Source organism: Citrus clementina, unplaced genomic scaffold, assembly GCF_000493195.1.
Source record: "Citrus clementina cultivar Clemenules unplaced genomic scaffold, Citrus_clementina_v1.0 scaffold_8, whole genome shotgun sequence".
NCBI lineage: Eukaryota > Viridiplantae > Streptophyta > Magnoliopsida > Sapindales > Rutaceae > Citrus > Citrus x clementina.
Window position 1 is genome coordinate 3320992 of NW_006262022.1, and position 20475 is coordinate 3341466.

At 37.0% G+C, this 20475-nt stretch overlaps 5 protein-coding genes and 1 pseudogene across 5 annotated transcripts; 5 read left to right on the forward strand and 1 right to left on the reverse strand.

The window, feature by feature from the left end:
- Nucleotides 1-1528: 1528 nt before the first annotated feature.
- LOC112096147 (probable carboxylesterase 12) lies at nucleotides 1529-2669 on the forward strand. The gene is made up of 3 exons (XM_024179079.1): nucleotides 1529-1624; nucleotides 1753-1834; nucleotides 2047-2669. The coding sequence occupies exons 1-3, from the start codon at nucleotides 1529-1531 to the stop codon at nucleotides 2667-2669; spliced, it is 801 nt and encodes a 266-aa protein (XP_024034847.1).
- Nucleotides 2670-4008: 1339 nt separating this feature from the next.
- Nucleotides 4009-5430, forward strand: LOC112096175 (annotated as a pseudogene).
- A 634-nt stretch (nucleotides 5431-6064) lies between these two features.
- On the forward strand, nucleotides 6065-7205 carry LOC112096206 (probable carboxylesterase 12). Its single transcript, XM_024179366.1, has one exon. The coding sequence runs from the start codon at nucleotides 6223-6225 to the stop codon at nucleotides 7198-7200; it is 978 nt and encodes a 325-aa protein (XP_024035134.1). The 5' UTR covers nucleotides 6065-6222; the 3' UTR covers nucleotides 7201-7205.
- A 4556-nt stretch (nucleotides 7206-11761) lies between these two features.
- LOC18034040 (presequence protease 1, chloroplastic/mitochondrial) lies at nucleotides 11762-13405 on the reverse strand. The gene is made up of 7 exons (XM_024179080.1): nucleotides 13372-13405; nucleotides 13081-13264; nucleotides 12674-12848; nucleotides 12441-12573; nucleotides 12209-12279; nucleotides 11892-11975; nucleotides 11762-11809 (listed from the first exon to the last, which is right to left on the reverse strand). Exons 1-7 carry the CDS (start codon nucleotides 13403-13405, stop codon nucleotides 11762-11764), a joined length of 729 nt encoding a protein of 242 aa, XP_024034848.1.
- A 319-nt stretch (nucleotides 13406-13724) lies between these two features.
- LOC112096148 (probable carboxylesterase 2) lies at nucleotides 13725-14393 on the forward strand. Its single transcript, XM_024179082.1, has 2 exons — nucleotides 13725-13742; nucleotides 13866-14393. Exons 1-2 carry the CDS (start codon nucleotides 13725-13727, stop codon nucleotides 14391-14393), a joined length of 546 nt encoding a protein of 181 aa, XP_024034850.1.
- A 3606-nt stretch (nucleotides 14394-17999) lies between these two features.
- LOC112095832 (probable carboxylesterase 12) lies at nucleotides 18000-19382 on the forward strand. Its single transcript, XM_024178285.1, has one exon. The coding sequence runs from the start codon at nucleotides 18074-18076 to the stop codon at nucleotides 19037-19039; it is 966 nt and encodes a 321-aa protein (XP_024034053.1). The 5' UTR covers nucleotides 18000-18073; the 3' UTR covers nucleotides 19040-19382.
- The last annotated feature ends 1093 nt before the right edge of the window (nucleotides 19383-20475 follow it).

Below are 20475 nucleotides of genomic sequence, written 5' to 3' on the forward strand. Positions count from 1 at the left end.
TCTTCTCTTCCTCAATCTTTATGTCCCTTTTAGCCTGCTCGTATGCGGCTGCATACGTCTGAATAACTGGGCTTCTCAAGTTGTACCACAACCTTCCTATCTTCACCTCTTCTTTCAATCCCTTTAATGCCTGAGGATGGTTGAAGGCTCCCAAATTAAGGACAACACGATGAAACCTCTTGATGAATTCCCGAAGGGTTTCTTGCTCCCCCTGCTTCATGCTTTTCAACTTCATCATGTCATCTTCTGGTGCCATTGCCCCACGAAACTGTTCTGTAAATTCTTGGCACATCTGCTTGAAAGTTGTAATGCTCCCCCGAGGAAGTTTCTTGTACCACTCGCGTGCGCGTCCCTCTAGGGATAGTGGGAACACCCTGCACCTTTGGGCTTGAGATAATCTTTGCACCCCGGTTATGTCGTTGAAGTGCTCTATGTGCACCAACGGGTCAGTTTGTCCCGAATATATAAGGTCTGGAAGGCGAAAATCTCTTGGAATGACTGCCCTCATGATCTCTGCCGCGAGCGGTAATTCTCTGTCCAGCATTATCCTCCAACCAGGAGCTCTGCTCATTCCTTGCATGTCATCAATTACCTGCGCTAGTCTGTGTACTTCCTCCTCCAACTGCACTGCACGACCAGGGTCACATGCTGCAACTTGATCCCGCTCTTGCTCTACATTATGTAAGTGTTGCCTAAGCTCTGTTTCCTCTGCATTCGCCACCCCGTCGTCCTCATAAAAAATCTGTCTCGCTGGGGATTGCTCTTCCTCTCTATGAATTTCTCCCCACAGAGATAAGTTACCTCTCTCACCTTCAGATCTCCTGGTGGTTTGACTTCTCCTCGTAATTTCGTGACTTGGTGCCACTCTACCACCTCTCACTCTTTCCTCCTGGGTTCCCCTTCGTTCACTCCGTAGCTCATGCAGGATGGTTGTCAGGGTCTCCATCCGCTTTTCCATCCGTTCTATCCGGTCAAACATGGCTTTTTCCCGTGCTTCACTGGCTATCTCCCTCAGCGTCATGGAATCGTTAAGCCTCATATCACTCCCTTGTGCACTACCTCCTTCTGCCTCTATTATTTTTCCACTTGCTTTGCTCCTCTTCTTGCTGTCAACAGAAGCTTTTTGACCAGTCCCCACAGACGGCGCCAAAATGTTGATGCGAGATTCTGGTTACCCTCCTTACACGACCAGGATCTCTGCTCGATCAACTCTACCACGATCAGGATCTCTCCTCGTAATGCTTCTTCATCAGAAGTTCCTGCGTACACAGAAATAGGTAAGAGCACGCCGGTTGTTTTCCCGGTGTAAATCCTCTGACGCTTAAGTCAGAAATGAAGGTTTTGTGTTCCTCGGAATGCTAGCCACAAATCTTATGGCGTATCAATTCTTTAGAGCTCTCTTTTTTTTTTTTAGTTCTAATCTCAAAAATTCTAACCCTTTTACCTTCGTTGGCTGCCTTTTTATAGGCTTTTCCTGAGTTCAGATCTTCCCCCTCATTCACCCCCGTTACCTTCCCACCTCTCGAAAATGGATGCTCCGTTTCCGCAATCGTGGGTGGTTGCATGGCCTTCGTGTCTTGATTCTCGGATTGGAGAGGACGTCTCGCCAACTGTCGTTGACCGGGTCTCCTCGCCTCGACCCTTAGCAGGAATGGCTTTATGCCTCTAACATGAGTCCGGCCTCGTGGATGGCATATTCGTGGACGAGCAGAATATTCCTGCTCTTGTTCCCCTGCTACCAGACTCTTACAGGATACACCTGTTCGCAAAACTCTGCCACTAGATATCTGCTCATCACGTCTGGTCTCGTTGAAGTACTTTCCCCAAACACCTTGTTAGTAATATTTTATTAGAAAGGCTAATTCAGGCTTGCCAGCGCTCTGCCGACATTTTCTGCTTCAATGGGTTCCACATAGCCATTATAAGAAATCGCCCACGATTTCTCTCCTATGATGATAATAGACAAGGATGGCACAATAGAGAGGTTTGTGGGCAATGACATAGTTCCTCTATCATTTGATTAAAAAACAAACGTTGATTCCAAAGACGTTTTGTATTTACCTGAAAATACTTTATCCGCTCGTCTTTACATTCCGAAAAACCCAAAAGATCAAAACCAAAAACTTCCTCTTGTGGTTTATTTTCACGGTGGAGGCTTCTGCGTCCACACTGCCTTTTCTTCTACTTACAATAATTACCTCAACAATTTAGTTTCTGAAGCTAACATCATAGCAGTCTCGGTTGATTATCGGAGAGCCCCGAAGAATCCGATCCCCTGTGCTCATGACGATTCATGGACTGCAATCAAATGGGTTGCTTCCCATGTTGATGGGGATGGCCCAGAAGAATGGCGTGAGGCAATGTGGCAATTTGTTTATCCTAGCATGATTGACTGCGATGATCCATTGATTAATCCAGCGGTTGGTTCGAACCTAGCGAGCCAACAGGGATGCGCCAGAATGCTGGTTTTTGTTGCGGAGGAGGATATGCTAAGATATAGGGGATGGTTTTATTGTAAGAAGTTGAAGGAGAGTGGGTGGAAAGGCGATGTGGAGATTGTTGAGTCTCAAGGAGAGTTGCATGCGTTCCATTTGCGCAATCCAGATTGCGAAAATGCTGTGTCTATGCTCAAGAAAACTGCTGCTTTCTTTAGCCACGACAATGCTTGAATTCGAATTTATATGGGTTGTTTTCGCCTCTTGTACTCTTTCTCCAATCTAAAAGCTTATCTTTACTTTGTATTACAGAAACTAATCATCTCGAAACGATTTGTACAAATTTTTATTATGAATTTGAAAAAATATGTATACCTGGTATTTTAATTTATAAGAGAAATATAGTTTAACTAGGTGTTTGATGAAAGTAACTAAATGTTCGATGAAATGCCTCAAAAAAGACATTTGGCTGCAACTACGGAATTTTGAATATTACAAGCAGTCCTTTTGTAACACATGTTCTTGCGCCCTTAGAGTACTACCCAATAAAATATATTATGAACTATATTCAATGTTATTTAATTATATATCTACTTGTACTCCAATGTTCTCTCTCTATCTCTTTTGTTTTTTTTTTTGGCTTTTTAATAACTATTTTAATTAATCAAGCTTATGAATAATGAGGATTGAATATTAAAGAGTTTAATTGTATAGGAGCCAATTTGTGAAAAAGAAACTACAGTTTGATTCGATTTAACCTAGCTCTAAATTCACCTTTCATTGTTATTCCGCCGTCTGCAAGATGGATGGATGTACCATGCCCATTATTTCAGAGAACTGACTTAAGCGACCACACTGCAAATGTAATTTGCTACGAGACACAATTACGCATAATTTTTCAACATGTTTCTAGATGTCAAAAGTATCTATCAATAATTGAATGACACTTATCACGTTATCAAAAGCTCTTGTATGTGGAGAGGAATTAATTGAGTTTTGTTTTCATCGCCTCCAACGTTACGTACCCAACGCCAATCGAGTGGGCTCCCCCTACTGTACTCGCACCCATCCCATATTCCCACCCAATATTGGGTTCACGGATTCGAGTTCCATTCTTATGATAGGATTCTTGATATTTTAAGTAAGAATAAACAATTGAATATACACACGTATGTATGTATTATAATATATATATATATATATATACAAACAATTAAAATTTTTTTACTTCTTGGTAATATTTAAAGATAATATTATATTTATTTAATTGAGATATTTATATTTACGGATAAATAATTAATATTTTTTATTTTTAATTTAAATAATAAAATTTTATTCCTAATACATTAATTAATATATCAACTAAATATATTAAATTAAGAAAAATTTTAAAATACATCAGAAATATCATATCAATTATATAATAATTAAATAATATTAACATGTGTGTATTTATTTAAAAAAAATATTATATAAATAATAGTTATATTAAATTTAATTATCCGTACAACAATTAATTAATTGTAATACAGATGACTCAATCAAATAAAAACAGTAATTTTGTCCTGCACAGGCCAAATCCTTTCGTTATCATCTTTACAAAAGCAAACGCCCTCCACATTTTGTGCTCTGCTTCTTCTCGATGGATTCCGCCAACGCATCATCAGAAGTCGCCCATGACTTCTCTCCTTTGATAAAAGTACACAAAGACGGCAAAGTAGAAAGGCTCAGGGGCACCGATATCGTTCCCCCATCACTTGATCCCAAAACAAACGTTGATTCCAAAGACGTTGTGTATTCTCCTGAAAATAATTTATCTGCTCGGCTTTACCTCCCGAAAAACACAAATCAAAACCAAAACTTCCCCTTCTTGTTTATTTTCATGGCGGAGGTTTTTGTATCGAGACTGCTTTTTCACCAACTTACCATAATTACCTCAACGACTTGGTCTCTGAAGCTAACATCATCGCAGTCTCCGTCGACTACCGAAGAGCCCCAGAGCATCCCCTTCCTATCGCTTATGAAGATTCATGGGACGCAGCCAAATGGGTTGCTTCCCATGTTGACGGAAATGTCCCCAAAGATTGGCTCAACCGTAATGCTGATTTTGAGCGAGTGTTTTACTCTGGGAACAGCGCTGGTGCTAATATTGCTCATCACATGGCAATAAGAAACGGTGGAGAAATTATCGACGGCTTTAATGTTGTTGGTATTGTCTTGATTCATCCATACTTTTGGGGTGTTGAACCTGTTGGTTCCGAGCCTACTGATGTTAAAATAAGAGCTGGAACGGAGAGATTTTGGCGATTTACTTGTCCAAGCACAAGCGGGCTCGATGATCCGTGGGTTAATCCGTGTGCCGACGGTTCGAGCCTCGCGAGCCTGGGGTGCGCCAGGGTGCTGGTGTTTGCTGCGGAGAAGGATTTCCTGTGCCCTAGAGGATGGTTTTACTATGAGAAGTTGAAGGAAAGTGGGTGGGGAGGCCATGTAGAGATAGTTGAGTCTAAAGGAGAGCAACATGTGTTCCATTTGATCAATCCCACTTGTGAAAAAGCTGGGTCTATGCTCAAGAAAATTTGTTCTTTCTTCAATCAGGATAAGCCTTGAAACTGAAGAGTTATTTGCTTTGGTTCGGCAAATATTCGGGAGGAAAGATGAATAAGGTAATTATAACTCTACTGTGTGTGTGTGTGATTTTCTTTCCCTTTTTTTTTTCCCTCAGAAGAAATAAGCATCGGTTGATTGCGGCTCAAAATACAAGTGGGATTCTGTGGAATCAGAATTCGGAAAAGGTTTTGGCCTTCTGGAATCATTGATGTATTAATAATTAGATTCATTCGTAAATCAATTAAGACAACTTGATGTATTAGTAGTACTGTTCACGGAGTCCATCGATTTGTCTCTGATTTCGGATCAGAATAGATCCAATATGAGCTCTGTTTCTTTCAATTTTTAGCAACTTCATTCATTTCACTTAGCAAGTTATCCTACTAATCCGGTGATTTGATCATAAAAGATGATCATGATAGCGGTCAGACACAGTTGGAGACAGCAGAGTCTAAACGAGAGCCGCACGCAATGCTGTGGCTATGCTCAATCAAGATATGTAATGCCTAAGCATAAAATATTCAATAATTTGGTTGTTGATCAGAAGGATAATTTGCTTGCCACTTATTCAAGAGACGTGGAGCCAAGCCAAATCAGAGTTGGTGAGAAATAAAGAGCGTGGTTTAGATAAATCCACAAAGAAGGCAGTCCTTACCAAACAAAATTTTCTACTATCTTCAACAAAAACTGATACCATTTTTGAAATTACAGTTTCGGTTATGATAATTCAAGGATTAAAATCTTACCAATCCTCATATTATCTTGTCCCAAAAAACAAAAACAAAAAATTGAAAGAGAGTGGTTTGGCACTTACAAAACTATTACAAGGTGACGTGTCAATAATCAACTCTACTAACTCTTTTAATTTAATTTGCTCAATTATTGTTAATTATTTAATTATGTATTTCACTTCATAACTCCTTTTTCATTTTTTTCTTAATGAGTTATCGTAACATTTGTCTTGATTTACATGGGCCTAATTGTATTTGTTTGGACACCATTTTTGTCCCTTTATCATTTTTTTTTATTTTTTAAATTGTAAACGTTATCCACTCTTGCTGCCTTCCACATACCAAATCTTGTCTTCATCTCTGCATATTTTTCTGCTCCATTTTCCTTTCTCCTTCTCCTGGAGACCAAACAAAGCCCGTCAATATTTTTCTGCACTTTTTCTCTACACATGGATTCCACAGAGCCGGCAGCAGAAATAGCCATAGACCTCTCTCCCACGATAAAAGTATACAAAGATGGCAAAGTAGAAAGGCTCAAAGGAAACGACATCGTTCCTGCATCATTTGATCCCAAAACAAAAGTTCATTCCAAAGACGTTGTGTATTCACCAGAAAACGATCTATATGCTCGGCTTTACATTCCAAACCAAAGACAAAACCAAAACCAAAACCAAAAACTTCCCCTTCTTGTTTATTTTCATGGAGGAGGCTTTTGCATCGAAACCGCCTTTTATCCCACTTACCACAATTACCTCAACACCTTAGTCTCTGAAGCTAACGTCATCGCAGTCTCGGTTGATTATCGGAGAGCCCCGGAGAATCCTGTCCCTTGCGCTCATGATGATTCATGGACTGCACTCAAGTGGGTTGCTTCCCATGTTAACGGAGAAGGCCCTGAAGATTGGCTCAACTGTTTCGCTGATTTCCAGCGAGTGTTTTTTTCGGGTGACAGTGCTGGCGCTAACATAGCTCATCACATGGGCATGAGACATGGTCGAGAAATTCTCGGTGTTAATTTTATTGGCATTGTTTTAATTCATCCGTATTTTCTGGGCAGAGAATCTGTTGGTAATGAAACAGCTGACGCTAAGAAAAGAGACTGGGTCGCGAGATTGTGGAGATTGACTTGTCCAAGTAGCACAAGTGGGTGCGATGATCCGTGGATTAATCCTGCCGTTGCCGGTTCGGACCTAGCGAGCCTGGGATGCGCCAGGATGCTGGTATTTGTTGCGGAGAATGATTTTCTGAGATCTAGAGGATGGTTTTATTATGACAAGTTGAAGGAGAGCGGGTGGAGGGGCAATGTGGAGATTGTTGAGTCCAAAGGAGAGCAACATGTGTTCCATTTGATAAATCCCACATGTGAAAATGCCGTGGCCATGCTTGAGAGAACTGCTTCTTTCTTGAATCATCAGGAGAAGACCTGAATTCATGTGCCTCTAACTATATTTATAATTTTCAATATCCTTTTTTTTTCTGTCAGCTGCTATTTTTACGGGTATATATATATATATATATATATATTTACCAACTTCAACCGTTCAAAGGAAATTTATTAATTAAAAAAAGTATGACAATTCTCAGAAAATCAATAGAACACAGAAATTAATATTGGGTTGGACTATTGCCATCCCTCGAATGCCCTCGTAGAACCACTTTTAAGAATAATCTCTATTTAATTCCACAAATAACCTTCCAATTATTTTTCTCAAGAAAATTTTAGTGAACCTCATCTCTCTCTACAAAACTCTTCTAAACTCAATGACATTTTTGTTGTCCTCTTAATCTTCATAACATCCATATTAAATTACTGAGAAATACGAAAGCGGAAGTGTACCTGAATCCATGGTGATTCGTAGTGGTTCTTGAGTGTAGGAGATGGACTTCCAATCTTCTCTTTTTCTTGAGTTTAGAATTCTCTTTGAGAGGATTAGAGAATTACAAAAGATTATTTGAGAGATTGGGGACCATAACCCCTTTTATATAAATATCGTGACTATTAGTTTTCTTTTAGAAAACCCAACAGTCACGTATTTATGATAATAATCACTTCAGCCCCTCATTAAAGTGATGATTAAATTCTGGTATCTATGCATTTAATCCACAATAATTATACCCTTAACCATTTAATGAACTTCAATTAGACCACTTAATTCTTGGCTTATTAAATAATAGCACACACATTTTATTTATTTCATGTGTGGCCCCAAATATATTAGATTAATATAAAATTAATCTAACAATTTTCTTTCATTTTAAATTTATAATGATTGCGCTTGTTCAACACCGCAAGTTCAGAGCTTGAACTTATCAAATTCAGTTTTGGAGAGATTTCTTTTCACAGTACTAAATCCATATTTTTATTCTTTGAACAAGAATGAGACATTTTTTTCTTTTTCTTTTTTATCACAAACAATTGTATACTTTTAAAGTCATTTTTCTTTTACATTAGTCTTTGTCTTTTATTTAAAATTGTTCTTTTGAAGAATTCGTTTGATGATAGATAATGAATGGTTTGTAACTGAAATTCTATATATGGGTCATAAACAACAAATCTGATTGCTGCCAATATTCTTGAAGAAGATGGGTGCATTTGATTAATTTTTTTTATAAAATAACTCAAATGAAAGGTTTGATAAGATTTTTAAAGGGTGCCAATAGCTCCATTGCTTATTTTTATAAAAGGGTGTCTGTACTAGGAAGGATATTGTTTAGGGGAAGAAATTGAAGATTAATAATGTGGCGCTGTGTGTTGATGAAAAATTTTATGATTAAAAATAATCACAGAGGGTACCTAACTTACACTGGGTACACTTGATAATTGAGCTGGTACGTGGAGTATTCCATACTAGAAGTAAGATGGTAAAGAAAAGTCTCTAAAATATCAACCGTGAGAAATGCCTCCATCACCCTGAGAGAATATTTGATTTGACAAGATCAAATAGGAAATATCTTGCTAGAAAAGAGGGGGCAGCTTGCTGTCACACCTATAAAAAGCAAAAGAAAACACACCAAGACAGTGGTCCTTAGCTGCCACGCATAGAAGCTATCAAGACAACCTTTGTAGAGGTGTCCTAGACTACTCTGCAACGCACAACACGTGTACAAGAAAACAAACCATACCAAATGATGTCCTTATTGCTCCTCAAGCATGCTACTAATGGCTCAAAATCATGATACTGGTGAAAGGATAAAATAAACTTGAAAATGACAGCAAATCACCACTGTAATATATGCCGCGTGGCAGGGTAGTCAAGGTGCTCTATATATAAAGACACTAAAGTTTTATTTTGCTCAGGTATACAACAAACTCACACATAAAAGACTAAGGTTTTCTCTAACCTCCAGCAATCATTAAAGAGAGCTTACAAGCTCTCAAACGCTAGATAACCCAACTCTGACTTAAGCATCGAACCATGGTCGTTGGCCACTTCCGGCTTCACCTATGATATCCTTTTTATTGTTTTGCTAGTTTAAGGTGTCCTTTCAAGCTCTTTCACTCCAGATTTGGACCTCTCACCATTATCATTGTCTTCTCACTCTTCTTCATTTTTTTAAAATGCACAAAACAACGCACAAATTGCAATTAAGTGAGGTACCTTATATCCCGAAAATAAATTTATTATTTTAGCCAGGTTTTCCTTTTTTCTTTTGCACCCAAAATCTACCTGAAACAATCATCTTCATCTTTATCAAGACTAAACATCTCTATATAGCTATCTAGCTTATTTTATTCATCTTGTATAATGTAGAATCTTATATAACATTTCATTTATATAACGAATTGGTGATTACTTGCTCCTATAGACGTAGGCTAAATGGCGAACCACGTAAACATTGTGTGTTATAATGGATTGATGATTACTTACTCCCGTGGACGTAGGTCAAAGGCTGAACCATGTAGACATTGTGTGTTCATTGCCTTTATGTTTATTTTGCTGTATTTTCAATTTACAGTCGTAATTATGTTCATGTGTAAGCATACTTGACGTACCCCAATTACACTAAGTATTTGGTGAGACACTTGAGCTATCCCTCAAGTATACTTGAGCTACCCTAACTACGCTAAGTATTTGGTGGGACACTTGAGTTACTCCCTAAATTAACTCCTATATATTATTTTGGCTCACCACCTAGGGTACCTTAGTTAAACCACCTATCACAAATATCAGAAAAAAACATCTAAGCCCAAACTTAGCACAAGCTCCCTCAAATGTAAATTTATTTATTTGAGACAGATTTGATCTGGTAACTAGTACGAATCGGATCCTAATGAAAATTTGGTGAAAACGGGTATTATCAATAATCTGCCCTACTAACATCTAACTATTTATTAAGATAACATTTATTCTTTTTATTTGAAATTTAAATTAGTTTAACTGAAGTTTAAATAAATCTAAATGCATTTGTCTGTTTTCATTTTTTGATGCCTAAGTATATAAGTGGTAAGTTGTTTGCTTTTATAAACTCAAAATATCTTAAATCTAGTATTTTATACTTATATCCTTAGATGTATTATACATTTGGAAGTTTAAATAGGTATATGTTTACCGGGTTATTTAGTATAGTAATATTTATATGTTATGAATAATTATAAGCTAAGCATTTGATATACAGAAGAAATAAACTATGAAAAAATAATTTTGATAACAATAGTTTTTACAACTTACAGAATATTTCCACATAAAAAATTGCTATCTAATAATAAAAGAATAGTGTAAAATTCAAATTGAATGTATGTTAGGTATTTAATAGCAAATAAAAGTTTAGATCAAGAGAAGTTTTAATGTAGGATAAGAAACTTAAGACTCTAAATTTGAGTTGTCCTCGGACGTACACCTGCTTATGGCACCTCGGAATTATAGACTTACTATGGTAAAAGACTTAGACCCAACGTATTCGTTGGAGTCGTGGGAGCAAAGCAAGGCTTGTTAGACAGAAAATATGAAATATTCGAAAAAATTCCTTCGTCTGCTAGTTTTTTTAGTGTATCCATGATTAATTCTTCTACCTTTTGAGTGTCATCTTCAGAAACATTCTTCAATCCGATACTAAATTGAGGCTGAAGGAGTTCATCTTCAATCCCACCACCAACAATGGCATCTCCAAGACCACTTTCTAGTAAAATTTTCCTCAAGGGAGAAGCAGGAGTTCTCAGCATAAGATGATCCAAGAACCCAAGGGCAAGTTCCGTTTCCAAGTCTAAGGGCTTATCTGAGAGCAACCAATTAAGGCATACCATGTTCTTCTTCTTAATATCACCAGCATCACCAGCAGGGTATTTCTCAATAATCCTGATTGGTTCTGAAAATAGTTTCTGTTTTTCAACTATTGATTCATTTGGGGGCTGAACTTGCTTCAAACATATTCAAATACTCTGTGACAGAGAAAGTGCAATTAAGATGCTAGTGTACAGAACAACTTGAATTAAGACCTTATCATTCAACTTACTATCAGAATGGCAACATTTTGACATGCATGTGCACAAGAAAATGTTGGATTGCATAGACAAGTGAATATTGGATATGCATTGGATTTTGGACCAAATATAATAAAAAAGTTGCAAATCATACTGGATATGAAAACTTCCAGTTTTGGTTATATATTGGTCTTTTGACTGAAAATAGTAAAATACTTCATATACCAAGTAAAGATACGAAGACAAGCTATAATTATAATGCATCTTTGTACCGAAACTAGTTCCACTAGAGCAAACTCAAACAAATCCATTTTAGGAAGGATTTTAGTTTCCATTATTTAATTGCTCAACCAGGCATAGTTTTCAAGGACCACTCATGCATATGCATCACTCTGGGACCAGCACCCATAAGCTTCGGGGGACAACCGAAAGTGGTACTCCAGTGAGAAAAAAGAAAAAAAAATTAACAAAGAGCATGGATACTCAATTCGTCATCAATAGAGATGTCATTTATTACCACTCGGGATGCGTAAGCGTTCATTTGGATCATCGTCTCCATAGAACCATATTTACGGTGAAATTCCTGCCATCAGAAAGACACAGCCTGAGAAAAATAACTAACACAACATTTAAGTTAAAAAATCCCCATACCAACATAAATCGAAAAAAAAAAAAATCAAAATGCAGTAAAGAATATACCTTAAACTCCTCAAATGTCAGCTTTGGAATAACTTTTGGATCACCTCCGCTATCTACACCATATGCATTGTCGGGAAATAAAGCCTGTGAAGAAGTTTTGTAACTCAGTTGCAAGAGCAAACAAGATAGCTTTATCAGAAGCATTCAAAAAGAATGAATTGGAAGCATCAATAAATGATCCATATGGGTATGCAATCATAAGATTCAGGCACTTTGTCAGTGAAACTTCGGAGGAATAAACTATGAACCAGTTTTCCATTGTTTCCTGATTGTAAGGAATCTGAAAAGATATACAGTCAGACGAATGGAGAACTTGCCTGTTGAGCAGCCCGCCCTAATATATTATCAGGCTGCGAATAGACACCTTTCATCTCATTGAAAACAACACCTTCAATTAAGAACAAAAAAAGGAAGGTCAAAGAACTTAGTTGCAAGTTGGATGAATCATCACCAGGGAAAACCAAATAACAGCAGAAGTTTAATATATATATATATATAGAGAGAGAGAGAGAGAGAGAGAGAGAGAACAAATATCTGCAGATATCAAACCTTTATAAGTTATATCCTCTGAAGGATTATCCAGCTCAAAATGCCAACCCTCCTGTTGAAAAGTCTGGAAGTCCTCCACACACTTTGGGAAAAAGACAGCATCTAAGTAGACATCGACCAAATTATAAAAATCCTGTTTAGGAAACCATCTTAGCGTAAGTAAAATCCAAAAAAGATGTAAGAGTTTCCAAGCTTAGGTTCCCGTTCCTCATAACTCCAACTCATTTTCTTACCTTTGTATTCGTAGAAGCAACTGGGTAACATGTTCTATCAGGATATGTGAATGCATTCAGAAAAGTATTCAAGCTTCCTTTCAACAATTCAACGAATTGTTCTTTCAAAGGATACTTTCTTGAACCACACAACACACTGTGTTCCAATATGTGTGGAATCCCAGTTGAATCCTTCCTGCATTATCAAATAGGTAAGGCATAATGATCAGACCTTTTGCAACCCAAAAACGTGTCTCGTTGTCCAGAAAACTATAACTGCCTGAAAATTATTTTCTTGTATTCTTAGCATTTTAATGATAATATCTAACAATGTATCTGATTGAAATTAATATAATCAAATAAAATGAAAAGAGAAAAAAAAAAAGACGTTATCAAACAGTGAGACAGAGTACATTTACAATACTTACGGAGGAGTTCGAAAGACAATGCCGAAGACCTTGTTCTCATCATCGTTGGATACAGACATGACCTCAGCACCGGTTTTCTTGTGCTTGAAAAGCACAGCCTTTGATTTACACTCTCCAATGAACTCTTCCGAAACCTTCTCGAATCCAAGCTTCTCCGCCACTTCATTGCTGACTTCAGCACCCTCTACACACACAAAGAAAACCAATCACAGATCTCAATTCAACACACCAATCACAATAACTTAAAAGAGGAGTTTCAATTTTTTTTCCAAATAATAGATCATTTCTAACGATTAACAAACACAAATTTACAAGAATTGAACATAATTGTTTTTTTCTTTGCCGGTAATCATTCAATGAACCAATAAAATTACTGCTTAATTAAACGTAGGAGATTAATTAAATAAATAACGGGAAAAGAGCTGAAATTTAGAAAGAGTGAAACGACAAATTTGCACCTGGAGACGAGGGAGTGGAAGGAGAGGCGACGGCGCGAGGAGAGAGAGACGAGAAGTGTTTGTTGAATTGAAGAGAGTAAGATGATAAGGAGAGGTGTAATCTGCTGTCGCCGCGGAGGAGGGAGCGCCTGGTGAGGTTGTTGATCAGACGGTGGTGATTTCTCCTCGCAACAGCAACTGATGATGATGAAAATTTGGCGCGAGGTACGAAAGAGCGAAAGTAGAATCTGTTGGAAGCGAGGGAAGTACAAGAGAGAGAACGAAGCAACGCGGCTCGCTCCATTGTTAGAAGAAGGATAGGTACTACGGAGAGAGAGCCTAAAATAGGTAGCTTATCCTTTTAATATCAATGGTCATGGCTATGAAGCTTGGTTAAACGATCATGCTGATTTTGCTCGTGTTTTTCTCGCCGGTGACAGTGCTGGTGGCAATATTGTGCACAACATGGCCGTTCAAGCGAGTTTTGAAGACTTAAATGGGATAAAACTGGCAGGAATTTGTTTGGTTCAGCCATATTTTGGGAGAAATGATGAAGTTGTTGATAAGTGTTGGGTATTTGTATGTCCAAATACAAGTGGGTACAATGATGTGAGAATAAACCCAGCTGCTGACTCTAGGCTAATGAGCCTGAGGTGCCCCAGGGTTCTCGTTTGTGTTGCCGAGAAGGATAATTTGAGAGATAGGGGATTGCTTTATTATGAGACTTTGAAAAATTTTGGTTGGGCTGGAGAAATTGAGATTGTGGAGACAGAAGGAGAGGATCATGTGTTTCAGTTGTTCAATCCAGATTCTGAAAAGGCTGTGGCCTTGATGGATAAATTAGCTTCTTTCCTAAATCAAGATAATGTTTTCTGATGTGATCACCAGGAACTTAGTAATCTGTGTACTCTTAAATTTAATGTTGTTCAGCATCATATTTCTCTATGGTTTCACATTATGGCCATCATTTCTTTTACCAGCAATTTCATATATGTATTAATGTCTATATAAGAACATTCAAATACCCCATTGATGTGTGTATAATTTACAAGTGATATTGTGTACCTTACCATAAGAACAATAAGGAAAGAAAATGAATAGAGTTTAATTGTAGGAGCCATTGTTACTGTTGGATCCAATTCAATGTGATTATCAAATCAAGAACATCACAAGAGCAATTTATGTGGCTTGACAAGCTTGCTTATATCTGCAAGAGAAAACAACCACGGCAAGCATCATTAACAGATGCCGATTAAAAGATTACACTCAGCACTCTGCAAAGAACAAATCCCATGTTTACAATCTTGGCTAACTCTCTCTAAGTTGCAAGAAAATTTCTCAGAAACAACTGTTTCAATTCTGTTCAGTTGGTAACCACACTAAGCTGCTAGCTCATCTGTGCCCTGTCAGCAGCCTAGTAATATCACTAGCAGATTGTTAACCATCATTTCAATAATGTTACCCTGTCTGGAACAAATCACGACTTACCTGAATTTTACTTGCAATTAATAAAATAGCACCATAAATAAAAATCATATTTCACTTTTTTTTTTAAGGCAGTAAAAGTTCGGTAAATAACTCGCAAAACATTTGGGGTCTTTCCAACATTTCAATCATGCTCTTCTAGCTACAAAATGAATTTGTTGAATATATATTTGTTGTTAATTGAGTGATATTATATTCAGTCAAATTTATGGAGGCGAAGAATCTTGTCAATTATTTACAGAAAGCACTAATTAAGTTTATTATCAATCGCATTGACGTTTATATGAGACCGAACTTGAGCAAGATCTTTGTTGGCTGTTGTTAGTAATATTTTATTAGAAACGCTAATTCAGGCTTGCCAGCGCTCTGCCGACATTTTCTGCTTCAATGGGTTCCACATAGCCATTATCAGAAATCGCCCACGATTTCTCCCCTATGATGATAATATACAAGGATGGCACAATAGAGAGGCTTGTGGGCAATGACATCGTTCCTCCATCATTTGATCCAAAAACAAACGTTGATTCCAAAGACGTTTTGTATTTACCTGAAAAATACTCTATCCGCTCGTCTTTACATTCCGAAAAACCCAAAAGATCAAAACCAAAAACTTCCTCTTGTGGTTTATTTTCACGGTGGAGGCTTCTGCGTCCACACTGCCTTTTCTTCTTCTTACAATAATTACCTCAACAACTTAGTTTCTGAAGCTAACATCATAGCAGTCTCGGTTGATTATCGGAGAGCCCCGAAGAATCCGGTCCCCTGTGCTCACGACGATTCATGGACTGCAATCAAATGGGTTGCTTCCCATTGTTGAAAAGTCAGAAGCCAATGCCAACTTTGCAACAGCTAGCATGCAAACTTTGGAGAAGCAAAATCAAATTGAATTTGTAAGCCGAAAAGAAAGAATGGAAAAAGGGGATGGATTGAAAATAATAATAATAATTTATTATATTTTCAATTATTTTATTCTTTGCATAGTAATTCATTTCTCCTATAAATAGCTAAGGATTTCATTCATTTGAAATCATCCCAAAATTGTTAAGCTTATAAGTTTCTAAGCTTTGGAGAGAAGTATAGAGAAGTGTGTCTGGGGAATTTATCTTTCCTGCAGAGTGTGAGAGTACTGGGAATATTTGGGTTTCTAGGAAGTGAGATTCGTTACTCAAATATTGTACTCTATTAATTGTTAAATCAACAATTATTCTTCTTGCCTCCGTGGATGTAGGTTTAATTACCGAACCACGTAATTCTTGTGTCTTTTATTTTTCTATAATTATTTGGTGCGATTGATTCCGCATTCCGCGCACAACACCCATGTTGATGGGGATGGCCCGGAAGAATGGCGTGAGGCAATGTGGCAATTTGTTTATCCTAGCATGATTGACTGCGATGATCCATTGATTAATCCACCGGTTGGTTCGAACCTAGCGAGCCAACAGGGATGCGCCAGAATGCTGGTTTTTGTTGCGGAGGAGGATATGCTAAGATATAGGGGATGGTTTTATTGTAAGAAGTTGAAGGAGAGTGGGTGGAAAGGCGATGTGGAGATTGTTGAGTCTCAAGGAGAGTTGCATGCGTTCCATTTGCGCAATCCAGATTGCGAAAATGCTGTGTCTATGCTCAAGAAAACTGCTGCTTTCTTTAGCCACGACAATGCTTGAATTCGAATTTATATGGGTTGTTTTCGCCTCTTGTACTCTTTCTCCAATCTAAAAGCTTATCTTTACTTTGTATTACAGAAACTAATCATCTCGAATCGATTTGTACAAATTTTTATTATGAATTTGAAAAAATATGTATACCTGGTATTTTAATTTATAAGAGAAATATAGTTTAACTAGGTGTTTGATGAAAGTAACTAAATGTTCGATGAAATGCCTCAAAAAAGACATTTGGCTGCAACTACGGAATTTTGAATATTACAAGCAGTCCTTTTGTAACACATGTTCTTGCGCCCTTAGAGTACTACCCAATAAAATATATTATGAACTATATTCAATGTTATTTAATTATATATCTACTTGTACTCCAATGTTCTCTCTCTATCTCTTTTGTTTTTTTTTTGGCTTTTTAATAACTATTTTAATTAATCAAGCTTATGAATAATGAGGATTGAATATTAAAGAGTTTAATTGTATAGGAGCCAATTTGTGAAAAAGAAACTACAGTTTGATTCGATTTAACCTAGCTCTAAATTCACCTTTCATTGTTATTCCGCCGTCTGCAAGATGGATGGATGTACCATGCCCATTATTTCAGAGAACTGACTTAAGCGACCACACTGCAAATGTAATTTGCTACGAGACACAATTACGCATAATTTTTCAACATGTTTCTAGATGTCAAAAGTATCTATCAATAATTGAATGACACTTATCACGTTATCAAAAGCTCTTGTATGTGGAGAGGAATTAATTGAGTTTTGTTTTCATCGCCTCCAACGTTACGTACCCAACGCCAATCGAGTGGGCTCCCCCTACTGTACTCGCACCCATCCCATATTCCCACCCAATATTGGGTTCACGGATTCGAGTTCCATTCTTATGATAGGATTCTTGATATTTTAAGTAAGAATAAACAATTGAATATACACACGTATGTATGTATTATAATATATATATATATATATATATACAAACACTTAAAATTTTTTTACTTCTTGGTAATATTTAAAGATAATATTATATTTATTTAATTGAGATATTTATATTTACGGATAAATAATTAATATTTTTTATTTTTAATTTAAATAATAAAATTTTATTCCTAATACATTAATTAATATATCAACTAAATATATTAAATTAAAAAAAATTTTAAAATACATCAGAAATATCATATCAATTATATAATAATTAAATAATATTACCATGTGTGTATTTATTTAAAAAATATTATATAAATAATAGTTATATTAAATTTAATTATCCGTACAACAATTAATTAATTGTAATACAGATGACTCAATCAAATAAAAACAGTAATTCTGTCCTGCACAGGCCAAATCCTTTCGTTATCATCTTTACAAAAGCAAACGCCCTCCACATTTTGTGCTCTGCTTCTTCTCCATGGATTCCGCCAACGCATCATCAGAAGTCGCCCATGACTTCTCTCCTTTGATAAAAGTACACAAAGACGGCAAAGTAGAAAGGCTTAGGGGCACCGATATCGTTCCCCCATCACTTGATCCCAAAACAAACGTTGATTCCAAAGACGTTGTGTATTCTCCTGAAAATAATTTATCTGCTCGGCTTTACCTCCCGAAAAACACAAATCAAAACCAAAAACTTCCCCTTCTTGTTTATTTTCACGGTGGAGGTTTTTGCATCGAGACTGCTTTTTCACCAACTTACCATAATTACCTCAACGACTTGGTCTCTGAAGCTAACATCATCGCAGTCTCGGTCGACTACCGAAGAGCCCCAGAGCATCCCCTTCCTATCGCTTATGAAGATTCATGGGATGCAGTCAAATGGGTTGCTTCCCATGTTGACGGAAATGGCCCCGAAGATTGGCTCAACCGTAATGCTGATTTTGAGCAAGTGTTTTACTCTGGGGACAGCGCTGGTGCTAATATTGCTCATCACATGGCAATAAGAAACGGTGGAGAAATTATCGACGGCTTTAATGTTGTTGGTATTGTCTTGATTCATCCATACTTTTGGGGTGTTGAACCTGTTGGTTCCGAGCCTACTGATGTTAAAATAAGAGCTGGAACGGAGAGATTTTGGCGATTTACTTGTCCAAGCACAAGCGGGCTCGATGATCCGTGGGTTAATCCGTGTGCCGACGGTTCGAGCCTCGCGAGCCTGGGGTGCGCCAGGGTGCTGGTGTTTGCTGCGGAGAAGGATTTCCTGTGCCCTAGAGGATGGTTTTACTATGAGAAGTTGAAGGAAAGTGGGTGGGGAGGCCATGTAGAGATAGTTGAGTCTAAAGGAGAGCAACATGTGTTCCATTTGATCAATCCCACTTGTGAAAAAGCTGGGTCTATGCTGAAGAAAATTTGTTCTTTCTTCAATCAGGATAAGCCTTGAAACTGAAGAGTTATTTGCTTTGGTTCGGCAAATATTCGGGAGGAAAGATGAATAAGGTAATTATAACTCTACTGTGTGTGTGTGTGATTTTCTTTCCCTTTTTTTTTTTCCCTCAGAAGAAATAAGCATCGGTTGATTGCGGCTCAAAATACAAGTGGGATTCTGTGGAATCAGAATTCGGAAAAGGTTTTGGCCTTCTGGAATCATTGATGTATTAATAATTAGATTCATTCGTAAATCAATTAAGACAACTTGATGTATTAGTAGTACTGTTCACGGAGTCCATCGATTTGTCTTTGATTTCGGATCAGAATAGATCCAATATGAGCTCTGTTTCTTTCAATTTTTAGCAACTTCATTCATTTCACTTAGCAAGTTATCCTACTAATCCGGTGATTTGATCATAAAAGATGATCATGATAGCGGTCAGACACAGTTGACTGCCGGTCTTCATAATTGTTTTATTAATTAATAAAAATAAGTTAAGCAAAATTAAAGTATTAAATAAATATGACTTGTATGAATGTCAATAATCTATGATACAAATATGGAGAAATAAATATTTCTGCATGCCAACGTGATGAAGATGAAAATTTACTTTGTCATGTCTGTCTTTCAGAAGAAAAACAAAAATTGTGATTTCTATTGGATGGCGCAAGAAAAAAATTATCAATAATTTTATGTTGGAAATGCCACAATTTCTTTGAAGTCGAAAAATATCTATACAAATATTTGGAGACAGCAGAGTCTAAACGAGAGCCGCATGCAATGCTGTGGCTATGCTCAATCAAGATATGTAATGCTTATGCATAAAATATGCAATAATTTAGTTGTTGATCAGAAGGATAATTTGCTTGCCACTTATTCAAGAGACGTGGAGCCAAGCCAAATCAGTGTTGGTGAGAAATAAAGAGCGTGGTTTAGATAAATCCACAAAGAAGGCAGTCCTTACCAAATAAAATTTTCTACTATCTTCAACAAAAACTGATACCATTTTTGAAATTACAGTTTCGGTTATGATAATTCAAAGGATTAAAATCTTGAGAAAACATGTTGTGCAAATCCAGCCGTTGGATGCCAGTGGATCCCACCAATCCAAGTGCATCCAACGGTTGGATGCAACTGTGACACGGTACCACAAGTTGCACCGTAGCCTGATCCTAAAATCTTACCAATCCTCATATTATCTTGTCCCAAAAAACAAAAACAAAAACAAAAACAAAAAATTGAAAGAGAGTGGTTTGGCACTTACAAAACTATTACAAGGTGATGTGTCAATAATCAACTCTACTAACTCTTTTAATTTGCTCAATTATTGTTAATTATTTAATTATATATTTCACTCAGGCCGAAACTACATTGCCACATGGGTTTCGTACCCCCTTTTTTTGTCTTTTTCAAGGTTAATTGTAATGGAGTCCATTTATTTGTTTAAA